General features: G+C 33.9%; 1 protein-coding gene across 1 annotated transcript in view; it reads left to right on the top strand.

Moving 5' to 3' along the window:
• The window catches only part of ARAP2 (ArfGAP with RhoGAP domain, ankyrin repeat and PH domain 2), a 626,699-nt gene that overhangs the window by 82,837 nt on the left and 519,792 nt on the right, over nt 1-24,070 (top strand). Inside the window, exon 8 of the mRNA XM_053704072.1 lies at nt 20,268-20,388. Coding sequence (XP_053560047.1) covers nt 20,268-20,388 — 121 coding nt within the window. The remainder of the gene's footprint in view (nt 1-20,267; nt 20,389-24,070) is intronic.

The raw sequence follows: 24,070 nt of genomic DNA on the forward strand, positions 1-24,070 counted from the left end.
CTATCTTTTAAAACAATACAAATTATGGTGTAGACTGTCCCTTTAATTAACTGTTGTCTTCAGTGCCCAAACGCTTAATAAGAGTTATTAAAAGAAAAGGTGATGTTACACAGTGGTAAACAGTTGACTGACCCAACTTTCTTTGGGGTGTGTTGCAGTTATCAGATTTGAAATGAGTGTATATTTTCAAGAATACATTAAATTCACAGAGTAAAACATCAAATAATGTGTTAATAAAGTGTTTTTGATATAGTACAGGATGAATTTAATTTTCAAATGACTCTTTTTGGTTGTTATTTTTGCATTTTCCATACTGTCCCAACCTTTTCAGAATTAGATTTGTACAATCATATATATCTTTACACTTGTATATGTATGTTTACTTTCAACTCGTAATACGAGCAATAAGCCCGACAAGCACAAACACCCACGTAAAACCCCTTTTTGCAAGCACGCAAACATTTGCTCTGCACTTGTAATATGGCCCTAAATATATTACTAAGTAAACCTAAGATAATTCAGTGCTAAAACACCTTTGAAGGATATGAAACCCAAACATTTTCTTTTGTAATTCAGACAGAGCATACTATTTAAAAAAAAAAATCAATTTACTTCTATTATTAAATTTGCTTTGTTCACATGATATTCTGTACTGAAGAGATACCTAGGTAGACATCTAGCGCACTGCAGGGCAGTTAATTAGTGCTCCTATCTAGTGCTCTGGCAAATGGATAACATTCTTGCAAAACTGCTGCCATATTGTGCTCAAGAAATGAGACGGGTCCTAAGCATACGTCCCTACTTTTCAAAAAAAAGAAACCTAAAGAACAATGAAAAATTGATAATATAAGTAATTTAGAAAGTTGTTTAAAATGTCATGCTCTGTCTGGATCATGAAAGAAGACAATTCAGGTTCATATCCCTTTAAGTGAAGAGAACAAGGCAAGCTATCCCAGTCTCTTTCCTTAACTGCACATGTTTAACCAGAGTTAATGCTATATACAGTTTGTGTATTAGTTTGTGATTGGGTAGCAAGGATTGTTTTGTTCTGCGGGACAGGGAAATCAGTGAAAAGAAAAAAACCCACAAAACAACAATATACTCATTTGACAAAATAAAAACCGAATGATTCACTGCAAAATTCTTCTACAATATGCAGCTTAAAATTTGTGTTTGTTGTCCCTTTAATTTCAGTGATTTTTCAAATATACAGGGAATTCAGCACTCTTTTCCAAAACCTATATGAAATGTATTTGTCAGAAATAAGTGGGTCAGGTAAAGCACTTCAAAGATATATAATGTATATATTCACACAACACCATATTAAAAACCAGATGCAAAACCATTTGCAACCAGTGTTCCCTCTAAGGCCAGCTTTTGTGAGCAGCCCAGCAGTGAAAACGTTAATAAGGTAGCCATACCTTTCTGTCTGCAATGTGTAGTGTTTGCTAACTGCAGGGTGTCGTTCACTAATTAACTGCTTCACTGCTGGGCTGCACTCAAAATATGGCCTTAGAGGAAACACTGTTTGCATATTCAAATGTCAATGCTGGTATATAAAATATCCATTCAATTGTCCATAGTTATAAATGTATATTGAACCACAAAGAGTTAACCTTTATAAAGCACAAGCACTGTTATATATTACAAGTTCATAAATAAAGCAGCATATGTTAGTAACATAGATAGAGTGAGTCTTTCCATATTTTTAAGGTCAAGGCAGCATATATGAAAGCTTTACATATTAGTAATATAGCACAACTCTTTCCATGGTTGTTTAAAAGTGAAAAGTGACATTTAAAGCAAGAAAAGTAGCCAAAAACGTCTGAATCAAGGCCTAAATTGTAGCCAAATCACAATGGCCCTAGGATCTAATCTTAGATGAAAAAAGATTTCTATTACTGTGTGTTTTCACTCCACGTTTATTCATTTGAGATTTGGTTTATGTCTAAAAATGCTAAATATATTTTAAAATTGAATAATGATAAATAAGAAAACATCCCTGAAGAGGGAAGGTTAGCAAAGTAGATTGATTTACAGTCTGATCCTGAAATATGGAAAGAGCTGCAAGCAATATTACACAGTGACCTTTAGCTGATCTTTGGGTAATACCTTTAGCAGTTATTTGTAGAACATGTGTACAAGATTTTTCTTCTTGGATTAGATTCTAAAATCACCTTAAAAAGTCTTCTACTTGCTAATATCATAGTTATTTTCTATTGCTGAAACAATAAAAAAACTTGTATTGACCACACAACTTTGTGCCTAATTATGCAATAAAAAGAAATAATAATAATATATATATATATATATATATATATATATTGTTCCAACTTCATGCACTCAGTACAACAACCTCTTATTTGCCTGGGTATCTCTTCCTGAATTTATTCATATGCAAATGCATCATTAATGAGGGCACTCACAGGACTTAATAATAACGAAAATGTTTTATTTATAATTTTTTTTTTTTTTATAAAAGCAGATTTTTCCAATGGCGGTCTAGACGCCGAGACGGTTTTGAAAACGGCTTAATGTTAGAGCCGAAATGTCGGCCCTGATACATGTTGATGTAACACTTTGATGAATAAAACATTTTGTTATTATTAAGTCCTATGAGTGCCCTCATCATTTAGAAATGTATATACAGTTGCAAGAAAAAGTATGTGAACCCTTTAGAATGATATGGATTTCTGCACAAATTGGTCATAAAATGTGATCTGATCATCATATAAGTCACAACAATAGACAATCACAGTCTGCTTAAACTAATAACACACAAAGAATGAAATGTTGACATGTTTTATTGAACACACCATGTAAACATTCACAGTGCAGGTGGGAAAAGTATGTGAACCCCTAGACTAATGACATCTCCAAGAGCTAATTGGAGTGAGATGTCAGCCAACTGGAGTCCAATCAATGAGATGAGATTGGAGGTATTGGTTATAGCTGCCCTGCCCTATAAAAAACACACACCAGTTCTGGGTTTGCTTTTCACAAGAAGCATTGCCTAATGTGAATGATGCCTCACACAAAAGAGCTCTCAGAAGACCTATGATTAAGAATTGTTGACTTGCATAAAGCTGGAAAGGGTTATAAAAGTATCTCCAAAAGCCTTGCTGTTCATCAGTCCACGGTAAGACAAATTGTCTATAAATGGAGAAAGTTCAGCACTGCTGCTACTCTCCCTAGAAGTGGCCGTCCTGGAAAGATGACTGCAAGAGCACAGCGCAGACTGCTCAATGAGGTGAAGAAGAATCCTAGAGTGTCAGCTAAAGACTTACAAAAGTCACTGGCAAATGCTAACATCCCTGTTAGCAAATCTACAATATGTAAAACACTAAACAAGAATGGATTTCATGGGAGGATACCACAGAGGAAGCCACTGCTGTCCAAACAAAACATTGCTGCACGTTTACAGTTTGCCCAAGAGCACCTGGTTGTTCCACAGCAGTACTGGCAAAATATTCTGTGGACAGATGAAACCAAAGTTGAGTTGTTTGGAAGAAACACACAACACTATTGCCTAGATTTGGAGTTCGGCAGTAAAAGGGCTGTTAACGCTCCGCGGGCTTTTTTCTGGCAGCACCATAAATTTAACTCTGGTATCGAGAGTTTAAACAAATGCTGCGTTATGCTCCAAAAAAGGAGCGTAGAGCATTTTTACCGCAAATGCAACTCTCGATACCAGAGTTGCTTACGGACGCGGCCGGCCTCAAAAACGTGCTCGTGCACGATTCTCCCATAGGAAACAATGGGGCTGTTTGAGCTGAAAAAAAACCAAACACCTGCAAAAAAGCAGCGTTCAGCTCCTAACGCAGCCCCATTGTTTCCTATGGGGAAACACTTCCTACGTCTGCACCTAACACTCTAACATGTACCCCGAGTCTAAACACCCCTAACCTTACACTTATTAACCCCTAATCTGCCGCCCCCGCTATCGCTGACACCTGCATATTTTTTTTAACCCATAATCTGCCGCTCCGTAAACCGCCGCAACCTACGTTATCCCTATGTACCCCTAATCTGCTGCCCCTAACATCGCCGACCCCTATATTATATTTATTAACCCCTTATCTGCCCCCCTCAACGTCGCCGACACCTGCCTACACTTATTAACTCCTAATCTGCCGAGCGGACCTGAGCGCTACTATAATAAAGTTATTAACCCCTAATCCGCCTCACTAACCCTATCATAAATAGTATTAACCCCTAATCTGCCCTCCCTAACATCGCCGACACCTACCTTCAACTATTAACCCCTAATCTGCCGAGCGGACCTCACCGCTACTATAATAAATGTATTAACCCCTAAAGCTAAGTCTAACCCTAACACTAACACCCCCCTAAGTTAAATATAATTTACATCTAACGAAATTAATTAACTCTTATTAAATAAATGATTCCTATTTAAAGCTAAATACTTACCTGTAAAATTAATCCTAATATAGCTACAATATAAATTATAATTATATTAGAGCTATTTTAGGATTAATATTTATTTTACAGGCAACTTTTTAATTATTTTAACCAGGTACAATAGCTATTAAATAGTTAAGAACTATTTAATAGTTACCTAGTTAAAATAATAACAAATTTACCTGTAAAATAAATCCTAACCTAAGATATAATTAAACCTAACACTACCCTATCAATAAATTAATTAAATAAACTACCTACAATTACCTACAATTAACCTAACACTACACTATCAATAAATTAATTAAACACAATTCCTACAAATAAATACAATTAAATAAACTAGCTAAAGTACAAAAAATAAAAAAGAACTAAGTTACAAAAAATAATAAAATATTTACAAACATAAGAAAAATATTACAACAATTTTAAACTAATTACACCTACTCTAAGCCCCCTAATAAAATAACAAAGCCCCCCAAAATAAAAAATTCCCTACCCTATTCTAAATTAAAAAAGTTACAAGCTCTTTTACCTTACCAGCCCTGAACAGGGCCCTTTGCGGGGCATGCCCCAAGGATTTCAGCTCTTTTGCCTGTAAAAAAAAACATACCATACCCCCCCCCCAACATTACAACCCACCACCCACATACCCCTAATCTAACCCAAACCCCCCTTAAATAAACCTAACACTAAGCCCCTGAAGATCTTCCTACCTTGTCTTCACCATACCAGGTTCACCGATCCGTCCTGGCTCCAACATCTTCATCCAACCCAAGCGGGGGTTGGCGATCCATCATCCGGTGCTGAAGAGGTCCAGAAGAGGCTCCAAAGTCTTCCTCCTATCCGGCAAGAAGAGGACATCCGGACCGGCAAACATCTTCTCCAAGCGGCATCTTCAATCTTCTTCCATCCGGTGCGGAGCGGGTCCATCTTGAAGCAGGCGACGCGGATCCATCCTCTTCTTCCGTTGTCTCCCGACGAATGATGGTTCCATTAAGGGACGTCATCCAAGATGGCGTCCCTCGAATTCCGATTGGCTGATAGGATTCTATCAGCCAATCGGAATTAAGGTAGGAATTTTCTGATTGGCTGATGGAATCAGCCAATCAGAATCAAGTTCAATCCGATTGGCTGATCCAATCAGCCAATCAGATTGAGCTCGCATTCTATTGGCTGATCGGAACAGCCAATAGAATGCGAGCTCAATCTGATTGGCTGATTGGATCAGCCAATCGGATTGAACTTGATTCTGATTGGCTGATTCCATCAGCCAATCAGAAAATTCCTACCTTAATTCCGATTGGCTGATAGAATCCTATCAGCCAATCGGAATTCGAGGGACGCCATCTTGGATGACGTCCCTTAAAGGAACCGTCATTCGTCGGGAGACAACGGAAGAAGAGGATGGATCCGCGTCGCCTGCTTCAAGATGGACCCGCTCCACACCGGATGGAAGAAAATTGAAGATGCCGCTTGGAGAAGATGTTTGCCGGTCCGGATGTCCTCTTCTTGCCGGATAGGAGGAAGACTTTGGAGCCTCTTCTGGACCTCTTCAGCACCGGATGATGGATCGCCAACCCCCGCTTGGGTTGGATGAAGATGTTGGAGCCAGGACGGATCGGTGAACCTGGTATGGTGAAGACAAGGTAGGAAGATCTTCAGGGGCTTAGTGTTAGGTTTATTTAAGGGGGGTTTGGGTTAGATTAGGGGTATGTGGGTGGTGGGTTGTAATGTTGGGGGGGGGGTATGGTATGTTTTTTTTTACAGGCAAAAGAGCTGAAATCCTTGGGGCATGCCCCGCAAAGGGCCCTGTTCAGGGCTGGTAAGGTAAAAGAGCTTGTAACTTTTTTAATTTAGAATAGGGTAGGGAATTTTTTATTTTGGGGGGCTTTGTTATTTTATTAGGGGGCTTAGAGTAGGTGTAATTAGTTTAAAATTGTTGTAATATTTTTCTTATGTTTGTAAATATTTTATTATTTTTTGTAACTTAGTTCTTTTTTATTTTTTGTACTTTAGCTAGTTTATTAAATTGTATTTATTTGTAGGAATTGTGTTTAATTAATTTATTGATAGTGTAGTGTTAGGTTAATTGTAGGTAATTGTAGGTAGTTTATTTAATTAATTTATTGATAGGGTAGTGTTAGGTTTAATTATATCTTAGGTTAGGATTTATTTTACAGGTAAATTTGTTATTATTTTAACTAGGTAACTATTAAATAGTTCTTAACTATTTAATAGCTATTGTACCTGGTTAAAATAATTAAAAAGTTGCCTGTAAAATAAATATTAATCCTAAAATAGCTATAATATAATTATAATTTATATTGTAGCTATATTAGGATTTATTTTACAGGTAAGTATTTAGCTTTAAATAGGAATCATTTATTTAATAAGAGTTAATTAATTTCGTTAGATGTAAATTATATTTAAGTTAGGGGGGTGTTAGTGTTAGGGTTAGACTTAGCTTTAGGGGTTAATCCATTTATTAGAATAGCGGTGAGCTCCGGTCGTCAGATTAGGGGTTAATAATTGAAGGTAGGTGTCAGCGATGTTAGGGAGGGCAGATTAGGGGTTAATACTATTTATGATAGGGTTAGTGAGGCGGGTTAGGGGTTAATTACTTTATTATAGTAGCGCTCAGGTCCGCTCGGCAGATTAGGGGTTAATAAGTGTAGGCAGGTGTCGGCGACGTTGAGGGGGGCAGATTAGGGGTTAATAAATATAATATAGGGGTCGGCGGTGTTAGGGGCAGCAGATTAGGGGTACATAGGGATAATGTAGGTGGCGGCGCTTTGCGGTCGGAAGATTAGGGGTTAATTATTTTAAGTAGCTGGCGGCGACGTTGTGGGGGGCAGGTTAGGGGTTAATAAATGTAATATAGGGGTCGGCGGTGTTAGGGGCAGCAGATTAGGGGTACATAAGTATAACGTAGGTGGCGGTCGGCAGATTAGGGGTTAAAATATTTTAATCGAGTGGCGGCGATGTGGGGGGAGCTCGGTTTAGGGGTACATAGGTAGTTTATGGGTGTTAGTGTACTTTAGGGTACAGTAGTTAAGAGCTTTATGAACCGGCGTTAGCCAGAAAGCTCTTAACTCCTGCTATTTTCAGGCGGCTGGAATTTTGTCGTTAGAGCTCTAACGCTCACTTCAGAAACGACTCTAAATACCAGCGTTAGAAAGATCCCATTGAAAAGATAGGATACGCAAATGGCGTAGGGGGATCTGCGGTATGGAAAAGTCGCGGCTGAAAAGTGAGCGTTAGACCCTTTAATCACTGACTCCAAATACCAGCGGGCGGCCAAAACCAGCGTTAGGAGCCTCTAACGCTGGTTTTGACGGCTACCGCCGAACTCCAAATCTAGGCCTATGTGTGGCGAAAAAGAGGCACAGCACACCAACATCAAAACTTCATCCCAACTGTGAAGTATGGTGGTGGGGGCATCATGGTTTGGGGCTGCTTTGCTGCGTCAGGGCCTGGACGGATTGCTATCATCGAAGGAAAAATGAATTCCCAAGTTTATCAAGACATTTTGCAGGAGAACTTAAGGCCATCTGTCTACCAGCTGAAGCTCAAGAGAAGATGGGTGTTGCAACAGGACAATGACCCAAAGCATAGAAGTAAATCAACAACAGAAGAAAATACGCCTTCTGAAGTGGCCCAGTCAGAGTCCTGACCTCAACCCGATTGAGATGCTGTGGCATGACCTAAAGAAAGCGATTCACACCAGACATCCCAAGAATATTGCTGAACTGAAACAGTTCTGTAAAGAGGAATGGTCAAGAATTACTCCTGACCGTTGTGCACGTCTGATCTGCAACTACAGGAAATGTTTGGTTGAAGTTATTGCTGCCAAAGGAGGTTCAACCAGTTATTAAATCCAAGGGTTCACATACTTTTTCCACCTGCACTGTGAATGTTTACATGGTGTGTTCAATAAAAACATGTCAACATTTCATTCTTTGTGTGTTATTAGTTTAAGCAGACTGTGATTGTCTATTGTTGTGACTTAGATGATGATCAGATCACATTTTATGACCAATGTGTGCAGAAATCCATATCATTCCAAAGGGTTCACATACTTTTTCTTGCAACTGTATACTGTATATATATATATATATATACACACACACACTTCACAATACACTATAGGACACAGGTGTGATTTGTAAGTATTGTTATTTGATTATTGTTCACAGTATATAACTCTGTGTATTTGTCACTTTTGTTTATTCTGAGGAAGGGGTCAGTTTGAACCTCAAAACGTCAAATTAAAGTTAAGTTGCCTTTTGGTTAACCCACAAATAAGAAGTCCTGTGAGTGCTTTCTTTCACTTCATTTGTTTGGTACATGTTAGCACCCAGGCTGGTGTCACAGGAGGCTGGATTTACTATATGAGGGATTATATATATATATATATATATATATATATATATATATATATATATATATATATATGCACTTACTTATATGTATATATACTTATACATATGTATTTATGTGTTTATATGTGTATATATGTCTGTAAATACATATATACACATATAAACACATAAATAAATTTGTACACACATATATACAGTATATATGTATATATATATATATATATATATATATATATATATATATATATATATATATATATATATAAAAGGGTAAATGGTGACATATAAATGGGAAACCAAAACACAAAATCATTTAAAGGGACATAGAACCCCATAAACAACTTTCTAATTACTTCTGTTATCAAGTGTGCTTCATTCTCTTGGTATGCTTTGTTGAAGTAGCAGCAATGCACAACTGGGAGCTAGCTGAACACATCAGACGAGCCTGTAACGAGAAACATAGCAGCCCCCAATTAGCAGCTTGCTCCCAGTAAGTATTCTCTTCAACAAAGAATACCAATGAACCAACCAACCACTCACACATACACACATATACATATTAATACACAAACACATACACACACTCATATACACATATTTACACACACACACACTCATATACACATATTTATACACACATATTTACACACACTCATATACACATATTTACACACACTCATATACACATATTTACACACATACACACTCATATACACATGTTTACACACACTCATATACACATATTTACACACATACACACACACACTCATATACACGTTTACACACACTTATATACATATATTTACACACATACACACACACTCATATACACATGTTTACACACACTTATATACACATATTTACACACACATATTTACACACATGCATATACACATATTTACACACATACACACAAACACTCATATACACATGTTTACACACACTCATATACACATATTTACACACACATATAATTACACACACACATACACGCACACTGATAAACAGATACTCACATACACACATTTTCACACACATTTATACACACACATCACATACACACACACACTGATAAACACACACTCACACATACATACATACACACACATATAACTACAGTTGGGAAATGGCACTAGGATCATATATGTATACATAATACACTAAAAGCATACTAGGGTAGTATTTTATATCTAAAGCCTCTATAAACATAAATATCTGCAGTTGCAGGTTTTATCTGTACTAATCCATTATAATGATAAGTTTATAGTAGACACATACAAAATACATATATATCACCCTAGCAGAAATTGTTAATATATCCTAGCCTAAGACTAATCTTTATATTGTAAGCCTCCTTTTTATAAACTAGCTATACTGTTATTACCACCATGTGCAACTGCAGGGTTAGCATTATGTGCTCTGTGGTGCGAGTGAAGGCTTTTTAGCATAATCATACAATCTTCCACAACTAGCCCTATTCACTACAAGGCAACATCTTGTAGATATTGGCAAAAAGTAAGCACACACAGACATAGCATTTGCTCAATTATCAAACCATCATATGTGTTATTTTGCACCTGACCATAATAGAATTTACAAGAAAAAGTCAGTGGAACTTTAAATACTAATGAAAGGAAAACACTTTTGAATTGTGTGCGTTCCCCCGCACCTAATATGCCCACATCCCCCACAGCCCGCACCGCTCTAGTGCACAATACCTTGAAAACTGTGAAGCAGTCATCTTTTGTCCCTGCACCGGCTGATAGCCCCGCCCGCCACTCTTCTAAGTAGCTGTAGCTCTGTCAGTCTGGAGTGGAGTCCTTGTAGCGCACGCAAAATTTGTTTAGCTATTTACTCCACCTCCTGGGACTGACACTGTCAGGCTGTCAGCAAGAGTCTTGGGTCGTGGGTGGGTGGGGCTTGTGTGCGTGGGGCCGGATATAAAAAAAAAAGTTTGTAAATACCCTGCGATGTCAGCAGTGGGCCCAGGACCCCTCATACCGCCTGGGCCCCCTGACTGTAGTCACCCTTGTCACTCCCTGATGGCGGCCCTGATGTCTATATCTCTATTTAAAAGCCCTTTGCCGTCCTTTTTATTTTCCTGATACCTGAGACCTCATATCTTTGAGCCCTTATAACTTTTTTATGCAACTTTTTTTTAAATAATGTTTATTAGATGATGTTATTAAGAGTGTAACTGTACTTTTGAATGTATTTTTGATGTGCAATCGTGTTTACTTTTAACTTGTAATACGCGCTACATATGATATGAGCAAACAGCCGCTTTAAAGCCGATATTGCTTGTGTGCAACTGTTAGGGCACCACTTGTAACCTGGTCAAAAAACTGTTTGTTATATTATCACTTTCTACTTAAAGGGGCATTAAACCCAAAATTTTTACTTCACCCTTCAGACTGAGCATTCCATTTTAAACAACTTTTTAATTTACTTCTATTATCAATTTTGCTGTTTTCTTGGAATCCTTTGTTGAAGAAGCAGCACTGCACTACTGGAAGTTACCTGAGCATATTAAGTAAGCCAATGACAAGAGCTATATATGTGCAAGCACCAATCAGCAGCTAGCTTCCAGTAGTGCTTTGCTGCTCCTGAGCCTAACTAGGTATACTTTTCAACAAAAGATAGCAAGAGAACAAAGCAAATTAGAGCATAGAGATACATTTGAAAGTTGTTTAGAATTACATGTTTTATGTGAATCATGAAAAAAAAAATTGGGTTTCAAATCCCTTTAAACACAACCTCCTTGATGGGATATTAAATGGCAATGTCAAAGCATATTCTGGATCCCCCCCCAAAAAATCTCCATGCAGTATTTGGGATCTAGATAGACACAACTGCCTGTGTGACATATTCTGTCTCTAGTTGTGTTGGACCATCTTAAAGCTGACAAGGGTTTTCTTGTATTTTGTTTTATTTTAATTTTCTTGACCGTTTTTCTAGTTTTTGTTTGTGTATATGTTAGAGTGAAGCTATTATAGAGGGTGTCGTATTTTGTTTTGTTTGTTTTAATTACTATGTTTTGTAATGGGTTTAAACCTTTCTGCAAGTGGTTCTATGCTGTGGGATGTTAGTGGTTGTGGGGTACAAGTAGCTTCACTGATTCACTTACCGAAATGAGGAGAAGAGCAGTACAAATCTTAATAAATCTAGCCATTTTTGAGCAGCAATATTGGGGCAAATGTTTTCCGCAAATAATTTTTATGAACCTAGTGAATCTAGGTCTTTGTAAGAGCACCATGGAACAACCATTACAAGCATAAAAGTTAGCAATATCACCTATTTGTTATAGTATATTATAAACAAACTCGATTATATTACCAAATATTTTTTTCATGTAATTTACATGCAAGTATACCAGCTTTTATACAAAATCTTATTAGAGTACAATATGCTTCCATTCTTGTTATGGGTTGTGTTTTCTGTTGCATTTATTTTTTTATAGGCATGTAATACACACATAGCTCAAAACAGATAGACAAACATTGTAGGAAATACAAACATGGGGCTTATCTTTTTTAATGTAGCTGCTTGAAGAGACAATGTAAAACTAAAATGCTCTATTTTGCTAAAGCATCTTATTATTAAAGGGGCAATAAAGCCAAAATCAAACATTTGTGATAAAGATAGCACATAAAATGTTAAACAACTTTACAATTGACTTCTGTTGTCTAATATGCTTTGTTCTCTTGGCATACCTAGGTAGGATCAGGAGAAGAAATGCACTGTTTGGAGCTTGCTGGTGATTGGTGGCTGCACATATATTCCTCTTGTCATTTGCTCACCAAATGTGTTCAGCTAGCTCCCAGTAGTACATTGTTGCTCCTTCAATAAAGAATATCAAGAGAATGAAGCAAATTGGACAATACAGGTTTTCGGAAAGTTGTTTAAAATGATATGTTCTATATGAATTTTGAAAAAAACATTCTGAGTTTCACGCCCCCTTAAACAAATTCCTTTTTTCTAATTATGTGTTTAACCCCCACAAAGGGGATAAGTACTTACTAGAGATCAGGTAGTTACTAGAGATCAGGATACAGTTGGTATGCAAATGAGAAAAAGACATACATATAATCAAATGAGAAGAAGACATACATATAATCAAATGAGAAGACAAACATATAATCAAATGAGAAGACATACATAAAATCAAATGAGAAGACATACATATAATCAGATGAGAAGACATACATATAATCAAATGAGAAGACATACATACAATCAAATGAAAAGACATACATATAATCAAATGAGAAGACATACATACAATCAAATGAGAAGACATACATATAATCAAATGAGAAGAAGACATACATATAATCAAATGAGAAGAAGACATACATATAATCAAATGAGAAGAAGACATACATATAATCAAATGAGAAGAAGACATACATATAATCAAATGAGAAGACATACATATAATCAAATGAGAAGACATACATATAATCAAATGAGAAGAAAACATACATATAATCAAATGAGAAGACATACATATAATCAAATGAGAAGACATACATATAATCAAATGAAAAGACATACATACAATCAAATGAGAAGACATACATATAATCAAATGAGAAGAAGACATACATATAATCAAATGAGAAGACTTACATATAATCAAATGAAAAGAAGACATACATATAATCAAATGAGAAGACATACATATAATCAAATGAGAAGACATACATATAATCAAATGAGAAGACATACATACAATCAAATGAGAAGACATACATATAATCAAATGAGAAGACATACATATAATCAAATGAGAAGAAGACATACATATAATCAAATGAGAAGACATACATATAATCAAATGAAAAGAAGACATACATATAATCAAATGAGAAGACATAAATATAATCAAATGAGAAGACATACATACAATCAAATGAGAAGACATACATATAATCAAATGAGAAGACATACATATAATCAAATGAGAAGAAGACATACATATAATCAAATGAGAAGACATACATATAATCAAATGAGAAGAGATACATATAATCAAATGAGAAGACTTACATATAATCAAATGAGAAGACATACATATAATCAAATGAGAAGACATACATACAATCAAATGAAAAGACATACATATAATCAAATGAGAAGACATACATATAATCAAATGAGAAGACATACATATAATCAAATGAGAAGACATACATATAATCAAATGAGAAGACTTACATATAATCAAATGAGAAGACTTACATATAATCAAATGAGAAGACTTACATATAATCAAATGAAAAGACATACATATAATCAAATGAGAAGACATACATATAATCAAATGAGAAGACATACATATAATCAAATGAAAAGACATACATATAATCAAATGAGAAGACTTACATATAATCAAATGAAAAGACATACATATAATCAAATGAGAAGACATACATAAAATCAAATGAGAAGACTTACATATAATCAAATGAGAAGACTTACATATAATCAAATGAGAAGACATACATATAATCAAATGAGAAGACTTACATATAATCAAATGAAAAGACATACATATAATCAAATGAGAAGACATACATATAATCAAATGAGAAGACTTACATATAATCAAATGAAAAGACATACATATAATCAAATGAGAAGACATACATATAATCAAATGAGAAGACATACATATAATCAAATGAGAAGACATACATATAATTAAATGAGAAGACATACATATAATTAAATGAGAAGACATACATATAATCAAATGAAAAGAAGACATACATATAATCAAATGAGAAGACATACATACAATCAAATGAGAAGACATACATATAATCAAATGAGAAGACATACATATAATCAAATGAGAAGACATACATACAATCAAATGAGAAGACATACATATAATCAAATGAGAAGACATACATATAATCAAATGAGAAGACATACATACAATCAAATGAAAAGAAGACATACATATAATCAAATGAGAAGACATACATATAATCAAATGAGAAGACATACATATAATCAAATGAGAAGACATACATATAATCAAATGAGAAGACATACATACAATCAAATGAGAAGAAGACATACATATAATCAAATGAGAAGACATACATATAATCAAATGAGAAGACATACATATAATCAAATGAGAAGACATACATATAATCAAATGAGAAGACATACATATAATCAAATGAGAAGACATACATATAATCAAATGAGAAGACATACATACAATCAAATGAGAAGACATACATATAATCAAATGAAAAGAAGACATACATATAATCAAATGAGAAGACATACATATAATCAAATGAGAAGACATACATATAATCAAATGAAAAGAAGACATACATATAATCAAATGAGAAGACATACATATAATCAAATGAGAAGACATACATACAATCAAATGAGAAGACATACATATAATCAAATGAGAAGACATACATATAATCAAATGAGAAGAAGACATACATATAATCAAATGAGAAGACATACATATAATCAAATGAGAAGAGATACATATAATCAAATGAGAAGACTTACATATAATCAAATGAGAAGACATACATATAATCAAATGAGAAGAAGACATACATACAATCAAATGAAAAGACATACATATAATCAAATGAGAAGACATACATATAATCAAATGAGAAGACATACATATAATCAAATGAGAAGACATACATATAATCAAATGAGAAGACTTACATATAATCAAATGAGAAGACTTACATATAATCAAATGAGAAGACTTACATATAATCAAATGAAAAGACATACATATAATCAAATGAGAAGACATACATATAATCAAATGAGAAGACATACATATAATCAAATGAAAAGACATACATATAATCAAATGAGAAGACTTACATATAATCAAATGAAAAGACATACATATAATCAAATGAGAAGACATACATAAAATCAAATGAGAAGACTTACATATAATCAAATGAGAAGACTTACATATAATCAAATGAGAAGACATACATATAATCAAATGAGAAGACTTACATATAATCAAATGAAAAGACATACATATAATCAAATGAGAAGACATACATATAATCAAATGAGAAGACTTACATATAATCAAATGAAAAGACATACATATAATCAAATGAGAAGACATACATATAATCAAATGAAAAGAAGACATACATATAATCAAATGAGAAGACATACATATAATTAAATGAGAAGACATACATATAATTAAATGAGAAGACATACATATAATCAAATGAAAAGAAGACATACATATAATCAAATGAGAAGACATACATACAATCAAATGAGAAGACATACATATAATCAAATGAAAAGAAGACATACATATAATCAAATGAGAAGACATACATACAATCAAATGAGAAGACATACATATAATCAAATGAGAAGACATACATATAATCAAATGAGAAGACATACATACAATCAAATGAAAAGAAGACATACATATAATCAAATGAGAAGACATACATATAATCAAATGAGAAGACATACATATAATCAAATGAGAAGACATACATACAATCAAATGAGAAGAAGACATACATATAATCAAATGAAAAGAAGACATACATATAATCAAATGAGAAGACATACATATAATCAAATGAGAAGACATACATATAATCAAATGAGAAGACATACATATAATCAAATGAGAAGACATACATATAATCAAATGAAAAGAAGACATACATACAATCAAATGAGAAGACATACATATAATCAAATGAGAAGACATACATATAATCAAATGAGAAGACATACATACAATCAAATGAAAAGAAGACATACATATAATCAAATGAGAAGACATACATATAATTAAATGAGAAGACATACATATAATCAAATGAAAAGAAGACATACATATAATCAAATGAGAAGACATACATACAATCAAATGAGAAGAAGACTTACATAAAATCAAATGAGAAGACATACATACAATCAAATGAGAAGACATACATATAATCAAATGAGAAGACATACATATAATCAAATGAGAAGACATACATATAATTAAATGAGAAGACATACATATAATCAAATGAGAAGAAGACATACATATAATCAAATGAGAAGAAGACATACATATAATCAAATGAGAAGAAGACATACATATAATCAAATGAGAAGAAGACATACATATAATCAAATGAGAAGACATACATATAATCAAATGAGAAGAAGACATACATATAATCAAATGAGAAGACATACATATAATCAAATGAGAAGACATACATATAATCAAATGAGAAGACATACATATAATCAAATGAAAAGAAGACATACATAAAATCAAATGAGAAGACTTACATATAATCAAATGAGAAGACATACATATAATCAAATGAGAAGACATACATAAAATCAAATGAGAAGGCATACATACAATCAAATGAGAAGACATACATATAATCAAATGAGAAGAAGACATACATATAATCAAATGAGAAGAAGACATACATATAATCAAATGAGAAGAAGACATACATATAATCAAATGAGAAGAAGACATACATACAATCAAATGAGAAGAAGACATACATATAATCAAATGAGAAGAAGACATACATATAATCAAATGAGAAGAAGACATACATATAATCAAATGAGAAGAAGACATACATAAACCCAAATGAGAAGACATACATATAATCAAATGAGAAGAAGACATACATATAATCAAATGAGAAGACATACATAAAATCAAATGAGAAGGCATACATATAATCAAATGAGAAGAAGACATACATATAATCAAATGAGAAGAAGACATACATATAATCAAATGAGAAGAAGACATACATATAATCAAATGAGAAGAAGACATACATAAACCCAAATGAGAAGACATACATATAATCAAATGAGAAGAAGACATACATATAATCAAATGAAAAGACATACATATAATCAAATGAGAAGAAGACATACATACAATCAAATGAGAAGACATACATATAATCAAATGAGAAGACATACATATAATCAAATGAGAAGACATACATAAAATCAAATGAGAAGAAAACATACATATAATCAAATGAGAAGACATACATATAATCAAATGAGAAGACATACATAAAATCAAATGAGAAGAAAACATACATATAATCAAATGAGAAGAAGACATACATATAATCAAATGAGAAGACATACATATAATCAAATGAGAAGACATACATAAAATCAAATGAGAAGAAAACATACATATAATCAAATGAGAAGAAGACATACATATAATCAAATGAGAAGAAGACATACATATAATCAAATGAGAAGACATACATATAATCAAATGAGAAGACATACATATAATCAAATGAGAAGACATACATAAAATCAAATGAGAAGAAAACATACATATAATCAAATGAGAAGACATACATAAAATCAAATGAGAAGAAGACATACATACAATCAAATGAGAAGACATACATATAATCAAATGAGAAGACATACATATAATCAAATGAGAAGACATACATAAAATCAAATGAGAAGAAAACATACATATAATCAAATGAGAAGAAGACATACATATAATCAAATGAGAAGAAGACATACATATAATCAAATGAGAAGACATACATATAATCAAATGAGAAGACATACATATAATCAAATGAGAAGACATACATATAATCAAATGAGAAGAAGACATACATATAATTAAATGAGAAGACATACATATAATCAAATGAGAAGAAGACATACATATAATTAAATGAGAAGACATACATATAATCAAATGAGAAGAAGACATACATATAATTAAATGAGAAGACATACATATAATCAAATGAGAAGAAGACATACATATAATTAAATGAGAAGACATACATATAATCCAGTCATTGGCCATATTCTCATCTGGAGCAGAAATGCAGAGTTTCAAGACGTTAATTTTTTACTTTTTAATCCTTTTGAAGATGAGCTCCATTTACCAAGCAGCATAAGCTGCTGAGAAGCCCTTATGGGTCAGGTTCGCACATGTGAGCCTGCTTCCTGCAATGTAAGAAGCAGTTGTCATTAGACCTCTGTGGTGATGAATAGAGATCACGAGAGAGTTAGTGCGCTCTCTGTAAATTGACAGTCCCTTTCCTTTTATTGTTGGTCGTGCAAGTGAAGGGGCGGGAATTACACACTCATCAAAGCGTGTATTGATGCATACGGGCCAGGGGATGAGCAGATCTGCTGCCCATATGCAGCGAAGACGTGCGGACAACTTCAAGTTGAAAAGCTCATCCGTACCCCATTTAATACATGGGTCCCATAGTGCAGGAAGGTATTTTCTTGTTTTTAAAAAAAAAATGCTCTTACAAATTTGAATATATTATTTGTATAAACAATATCTCTTTAAAATAAATGATATTCCTTTTTTTTTAAAACAATCAAACTATATTTTAATTTGTAATAGATCATCCACATTTGTATAACACGTGCTATCTGACAAAACAAAAGCATGATACAAATTAAGCTTTAGACTCTGAACTCCATTTCATCGCAGTGATAATTAAGTAACCTAATAAAGCCTTCATACATGATTTGGAAATCATTTTCTTACAAATTAGATGAATAGAGCCCCAGTTGTTTGAAGAAGGAAAACATGGGAGTTACATTATACTCTAATGGAAATTGAATATTGACAGATGATGGTAACATTGTAAAGCATGAGGGCAAAAGAGAGGAAGATTGTGTAAACATCAGCAGGTGGTGATTAGACTACTTTAATAGGCTTGAAATGATAAAGTATCCATTTGAAATGAGAGCATTGCTAATTTGCTGGGGGCACGGTTAGATGTATTGTGAAGGGTGCGAAGCACAGTTTTTATCAATAAGAGGAAAATGAAAATATATATACTAAGGTCAAATAAAGAAAAAAACAAGGCAAGAAAAAGTTCTATGTGTCCATGTACAACACACTGTACATTACACCATATTAAAGGCAGAAGTTGTTTTATTCATTTAAGACTTAAAGGGACATTCAACTATTTTTTATAGATTCATACTATATAATTAAAGGGATAGTGTACTGAAAAATTGGCTTCCCTTTAATGTATTTTCATAGACTCGTTATATCAGAAGCAGAGATTACTGGAGCTATCCGTTGATTGTGGGTGCAAACAGTATGTATGCTCTTTAAAATTGACTCACCTGACGTATTCTTCTTGCTCTCAGTAGTGCATTGTTTCTTCTTTATGAATCTAGTGAATCTAGGTCTTTGTAAGAGCACCATGGAACAACCATTACAATCATAAAAATTATTTGATATTAAAAGTAAATCGGAAATTGCTTTAAAATTGCATGCTCTTCCTCATAAAAGAATACAAATTGGTTTCATGTCCATTTAAATTAATATTTAAATATTCTTATTTTCTTAGATATTAATTGCTTGTGTTTTAATTTTAGGATATATACTCAAAAGGGACAATCTCACTCTCTGTCATTACAAACATTCAAGTTATGGGAGAGAGCAAATTTGGAATTGTTACACCCCAGAGGACATATGTGTTTCGAGCTGAAAAAGAAGGTATGTTTCAGATATGGTTTTTATTGTGGGTGGCCAAAAATAAATAAATACATGCATAAAGTAGTATAAGAATTGTAGTGAATGTGCGACAAATCCATACCACAGAAATTGAAGAGATGGACCTACTGCAATCCTTGAGTTAAGAAGCTGTGGTGCAGGTTTGCTCATAGGGGAACTAGCAAAACGCATATTAAGAAACAGAGGTAAAAAAAAATCAAATTTATCAGCAAATTATTAATCATCGCTATTATCAAATTGTTTGTATCCTTGGTATCCTTTGTTGAAGTGCATATCTAAATATAGTAATGATCATGTAAGTGTTATGAACACTATATGACACTTAAATCGCCCTGTTCATCTAGGGTGATTGACAGGTTGCGCAAGAGAAGGTAGCGAGTATATGCTGCTTGCCACAAAGGCGGGCTTACAAGTATCCTTGTCTGTCTTCCATAGTGTTTTTTATTTTTTTTAACAGTTAATCCATATAATAATCCTAATGAATCCATATACAGTATCTCAGAAAAGTGAGTACACCCCTCACATTTTTGTAAATATTTTATTATATCTTTTCATGTGACAACACTGAAGAAATGACACTTTGTTACAATGTAAAGTAGAGAGTGTACAGCCTGTATAACAGTGTAAATTTGCAGTCCCCTCAAAATAACTCAACACACAGCCATTAATGTCTAAACCATTACCAAAAGTGAGTACACCCCTAAAAGGAAATGTCAAAAATTGGGCATTCCACTCAAATACATTAAAACATGAAAATAATTTATATTTAACTTTAATATTTGTATTGTGTTTTACTATGTATTTAATGTAAATATTTTACATTACAAAGTTCTTCACACAGAAGATTTTAATATATATATAGGTACCAAACAAATGCACTCACAGAGATTTTGGACATAAACACAGTCAAAGTTCATCAGAATGCACCCAGGTAGCTGACCCAGGACGGTGGATTCATTTCTTTCTATCTATCTTATATATATAGAGCACTCTCAACTTAGTAACAACTGCCAGGATGCCAACAGTTAAATATAACAAGTGGAAGAAGGCACTCTCTGTTGTTTTTATTAAGTGTACTTTATTTGAAAAAGCGTGACGTTTTGGGGACACACTCTCCTTCCTCAGACTGACATGTGCATTCGTTGCTTTCGGGTAGCCTAATATGGGCAAGATTATGAGTAGAGCCGTAATTACCGTTCTCACTCACACGCTTTCTCTACTCATCTTCTGCTTTGTCCCACGTTGGGTAGCGCATGTATTACAAGTTGAAAGTAAAAATGTTTCGCTCCCCAGTACTCTATTAACCCCTAAACCACTACACCACCACATTGCTAAATACCCCACTACTCTATTAACCCCTTAACAGCCACAACCCTACCTCAAAATACGCACTAACATCTGAACTTCCTAACAAGCTAACCCCCTAACCTAAACCACCTCTAAATTACCCCCTAAAAAAACTAAACTTACTTTGAAAAAAGAAAACTAACAGTACCTTTAAAAATAAAAAAACCTAATGTTACCTTAAAAAAACTAATATTAAAGACAAAAAAGCTATCATTACAACAAAGGCTATATAAAAAAAATACTCAAAAAATTGCCCTGAAAAGGACATTTGGCTGGGCATTGCCCATAGAAGGGCTTTTTTTCTGCTAAAAAATAATAAATAAAAATCTTAATAAAAAAAAAAACAGCCAATCCTAAAGCTAAACCTCAAAGATGGTACTCGCCAAAGTTGAATCCGGGCAGTGGCACTCCATCTTCATCCCATTGGTGCTCCATCTTCATTCTAGTGGTGGTCTATCTTAATCCTGGCGGTGGTTTTCTATCTTCATTCTATAAGAGGGTGGAGAAACAGTGCAGGATTGAACAAGAGGGGGAGAAGGAGAACAGGGACCAGTGTAGTGTAGTATGGTCAGTGTGAATTGGTGATGAGAAATTCACAATAAGCTCGCCCACTTGGTTATACCTCAGTGTATGAGGTATATTATGTGCTCAGGGAGGAAATGTGGAGACCAATCTGTGTTAAAGATGTTTCCTGCTGGAGTATGGTAGAAAATTCTTATTTATCCAAAATAATACTCCAAAACTCCAGGTTGAAATGTCCTACTGTAAATGGGGTAGAAACAATTACACAAATGGCTAATACACTTGTTGTTGATCTGCAAAAGAGGGTAAAGGTCCGTGTGTAGTTTGCAGTTGCAGTATTTCAAAAGGACAAAGTTCTTGACTTTTGATTTTGTGGAGAAGCCCTTTTGTCTTATTGTTTCCCCTGTAGATAAGAGAATGGTGAGCTGGGTGTGAGTCAGTGCACTGAAACAGTGAGAGATTTTACAATGCCACAGAAGCACCTCTGTGTGTATTGACCTTTGTGAGTGGTCGAGGAATACAATCAGACTTTCTGTTGTGCTTTATTTTATAGTGATTCTTGTAAAAGATCCCTGCCCTAATATCTGGAGTTGTACAGATCCTAGAGTGGGGATCTTTTACAGGAATTATTCCAGCTATGAAAAAAGGCTGCTTACTTCCGGATTCAGATTTTCAGGAAGGATAGAAATGCTCATGCAAAGAGTTTAGCTATATGCATTAAAGGGACATTAAACCCAATTTTTTCTTTCATGATTCAGATAGAGAATACAATTTTAAACAACTTTCTAATTTACTTCTATTATCTAAATTGCTTCATTCTCTTGATATTCTTTCCTGAAAAGCATATCTAAATAGGCTCAGTAGCTTCTGATTGGTGGCTGCACATAGATGCCTCATGTGATTGGCTCACCAATGTGCATTGCTATTTCTTTATCAAAGAATATCTAAAGATTGCACCAAATTAGATAATAGAAGTATATTGGAATGTTGTTTAAAATTGTATTCTCTATCTGAATCGTGAAATACATTTCTCTTGTAAGGTGTATCCAGTCCACGGATCATCCATTACTTGTGGGATATTCTCATTCCCAACAGGAAGTTGCAAGAGGACACCCACAGCAGAGCTGTAATATAGCTCCTCCCCTAACTGTCATAGCCAGTCATTCTCTTGCAACTCTCAACAAGCATGGACGTTGTAGGAGAGAGTGGTTAAATATAGCTAGTTTATTTTCTTCAATCAAAAGTTTGCTATTTTTAAATAGTACCGGCGTTGTGCTATTTTATCTCAGGCAGTAAATAGAAGAAGAATCTGCCTGAGGTTTCTATGATCTTAGCAGGTTGTAACTAAGATCCATTGCTATTCTCACATATGTCTGAGGGGATTACACAGATGAGGTAACTTCAGCGAGAGAATGGCGTGCAGTTTATTCTGCTATCAGGTATGCGCAGTTATAATTTTTTCTAGAGATGGAAAACACTAGAAAATGCTGCTGATACCGGATTAATGTAAGTTAAGCCTGAATACAGTGATTTAATAACGACTGGTATCATGCTTACTCCCAGGGGTAATACCCTTATGATATTTACAATATAAAACGTTTGCTGGCATGTTTAATCGTTTTTATATATGCTTTGGTGATAAAACTTTATTGGGGCCTAGTTTTTTTCCACATGGCTGGCTTAAATTTTGATAGAAACAATTTCCACTGTTGTAGTATAAAAGTTACAGTTGGTGCAGTTAAAATTACAAACTGTGACATCCAGCTTCCCTCAAAGGCCCTCTGAATGCTATAGG

This window comes from Bombina bombina, chromosome 2 (assembly GCF_027579735.1).
Source record: "Bombina bombina isolate aBomBom1 chromosome 2, aBomBom1.pri, whole genome shotgun sequence".
In the NCBI taxonomy this organism is placed as follows: domain Eukaryota; kingdom Metazoa; phylum Chordata; class Amphibia; order Anura; family Bombinatoridae; genus Bombina; species Bombina bombina.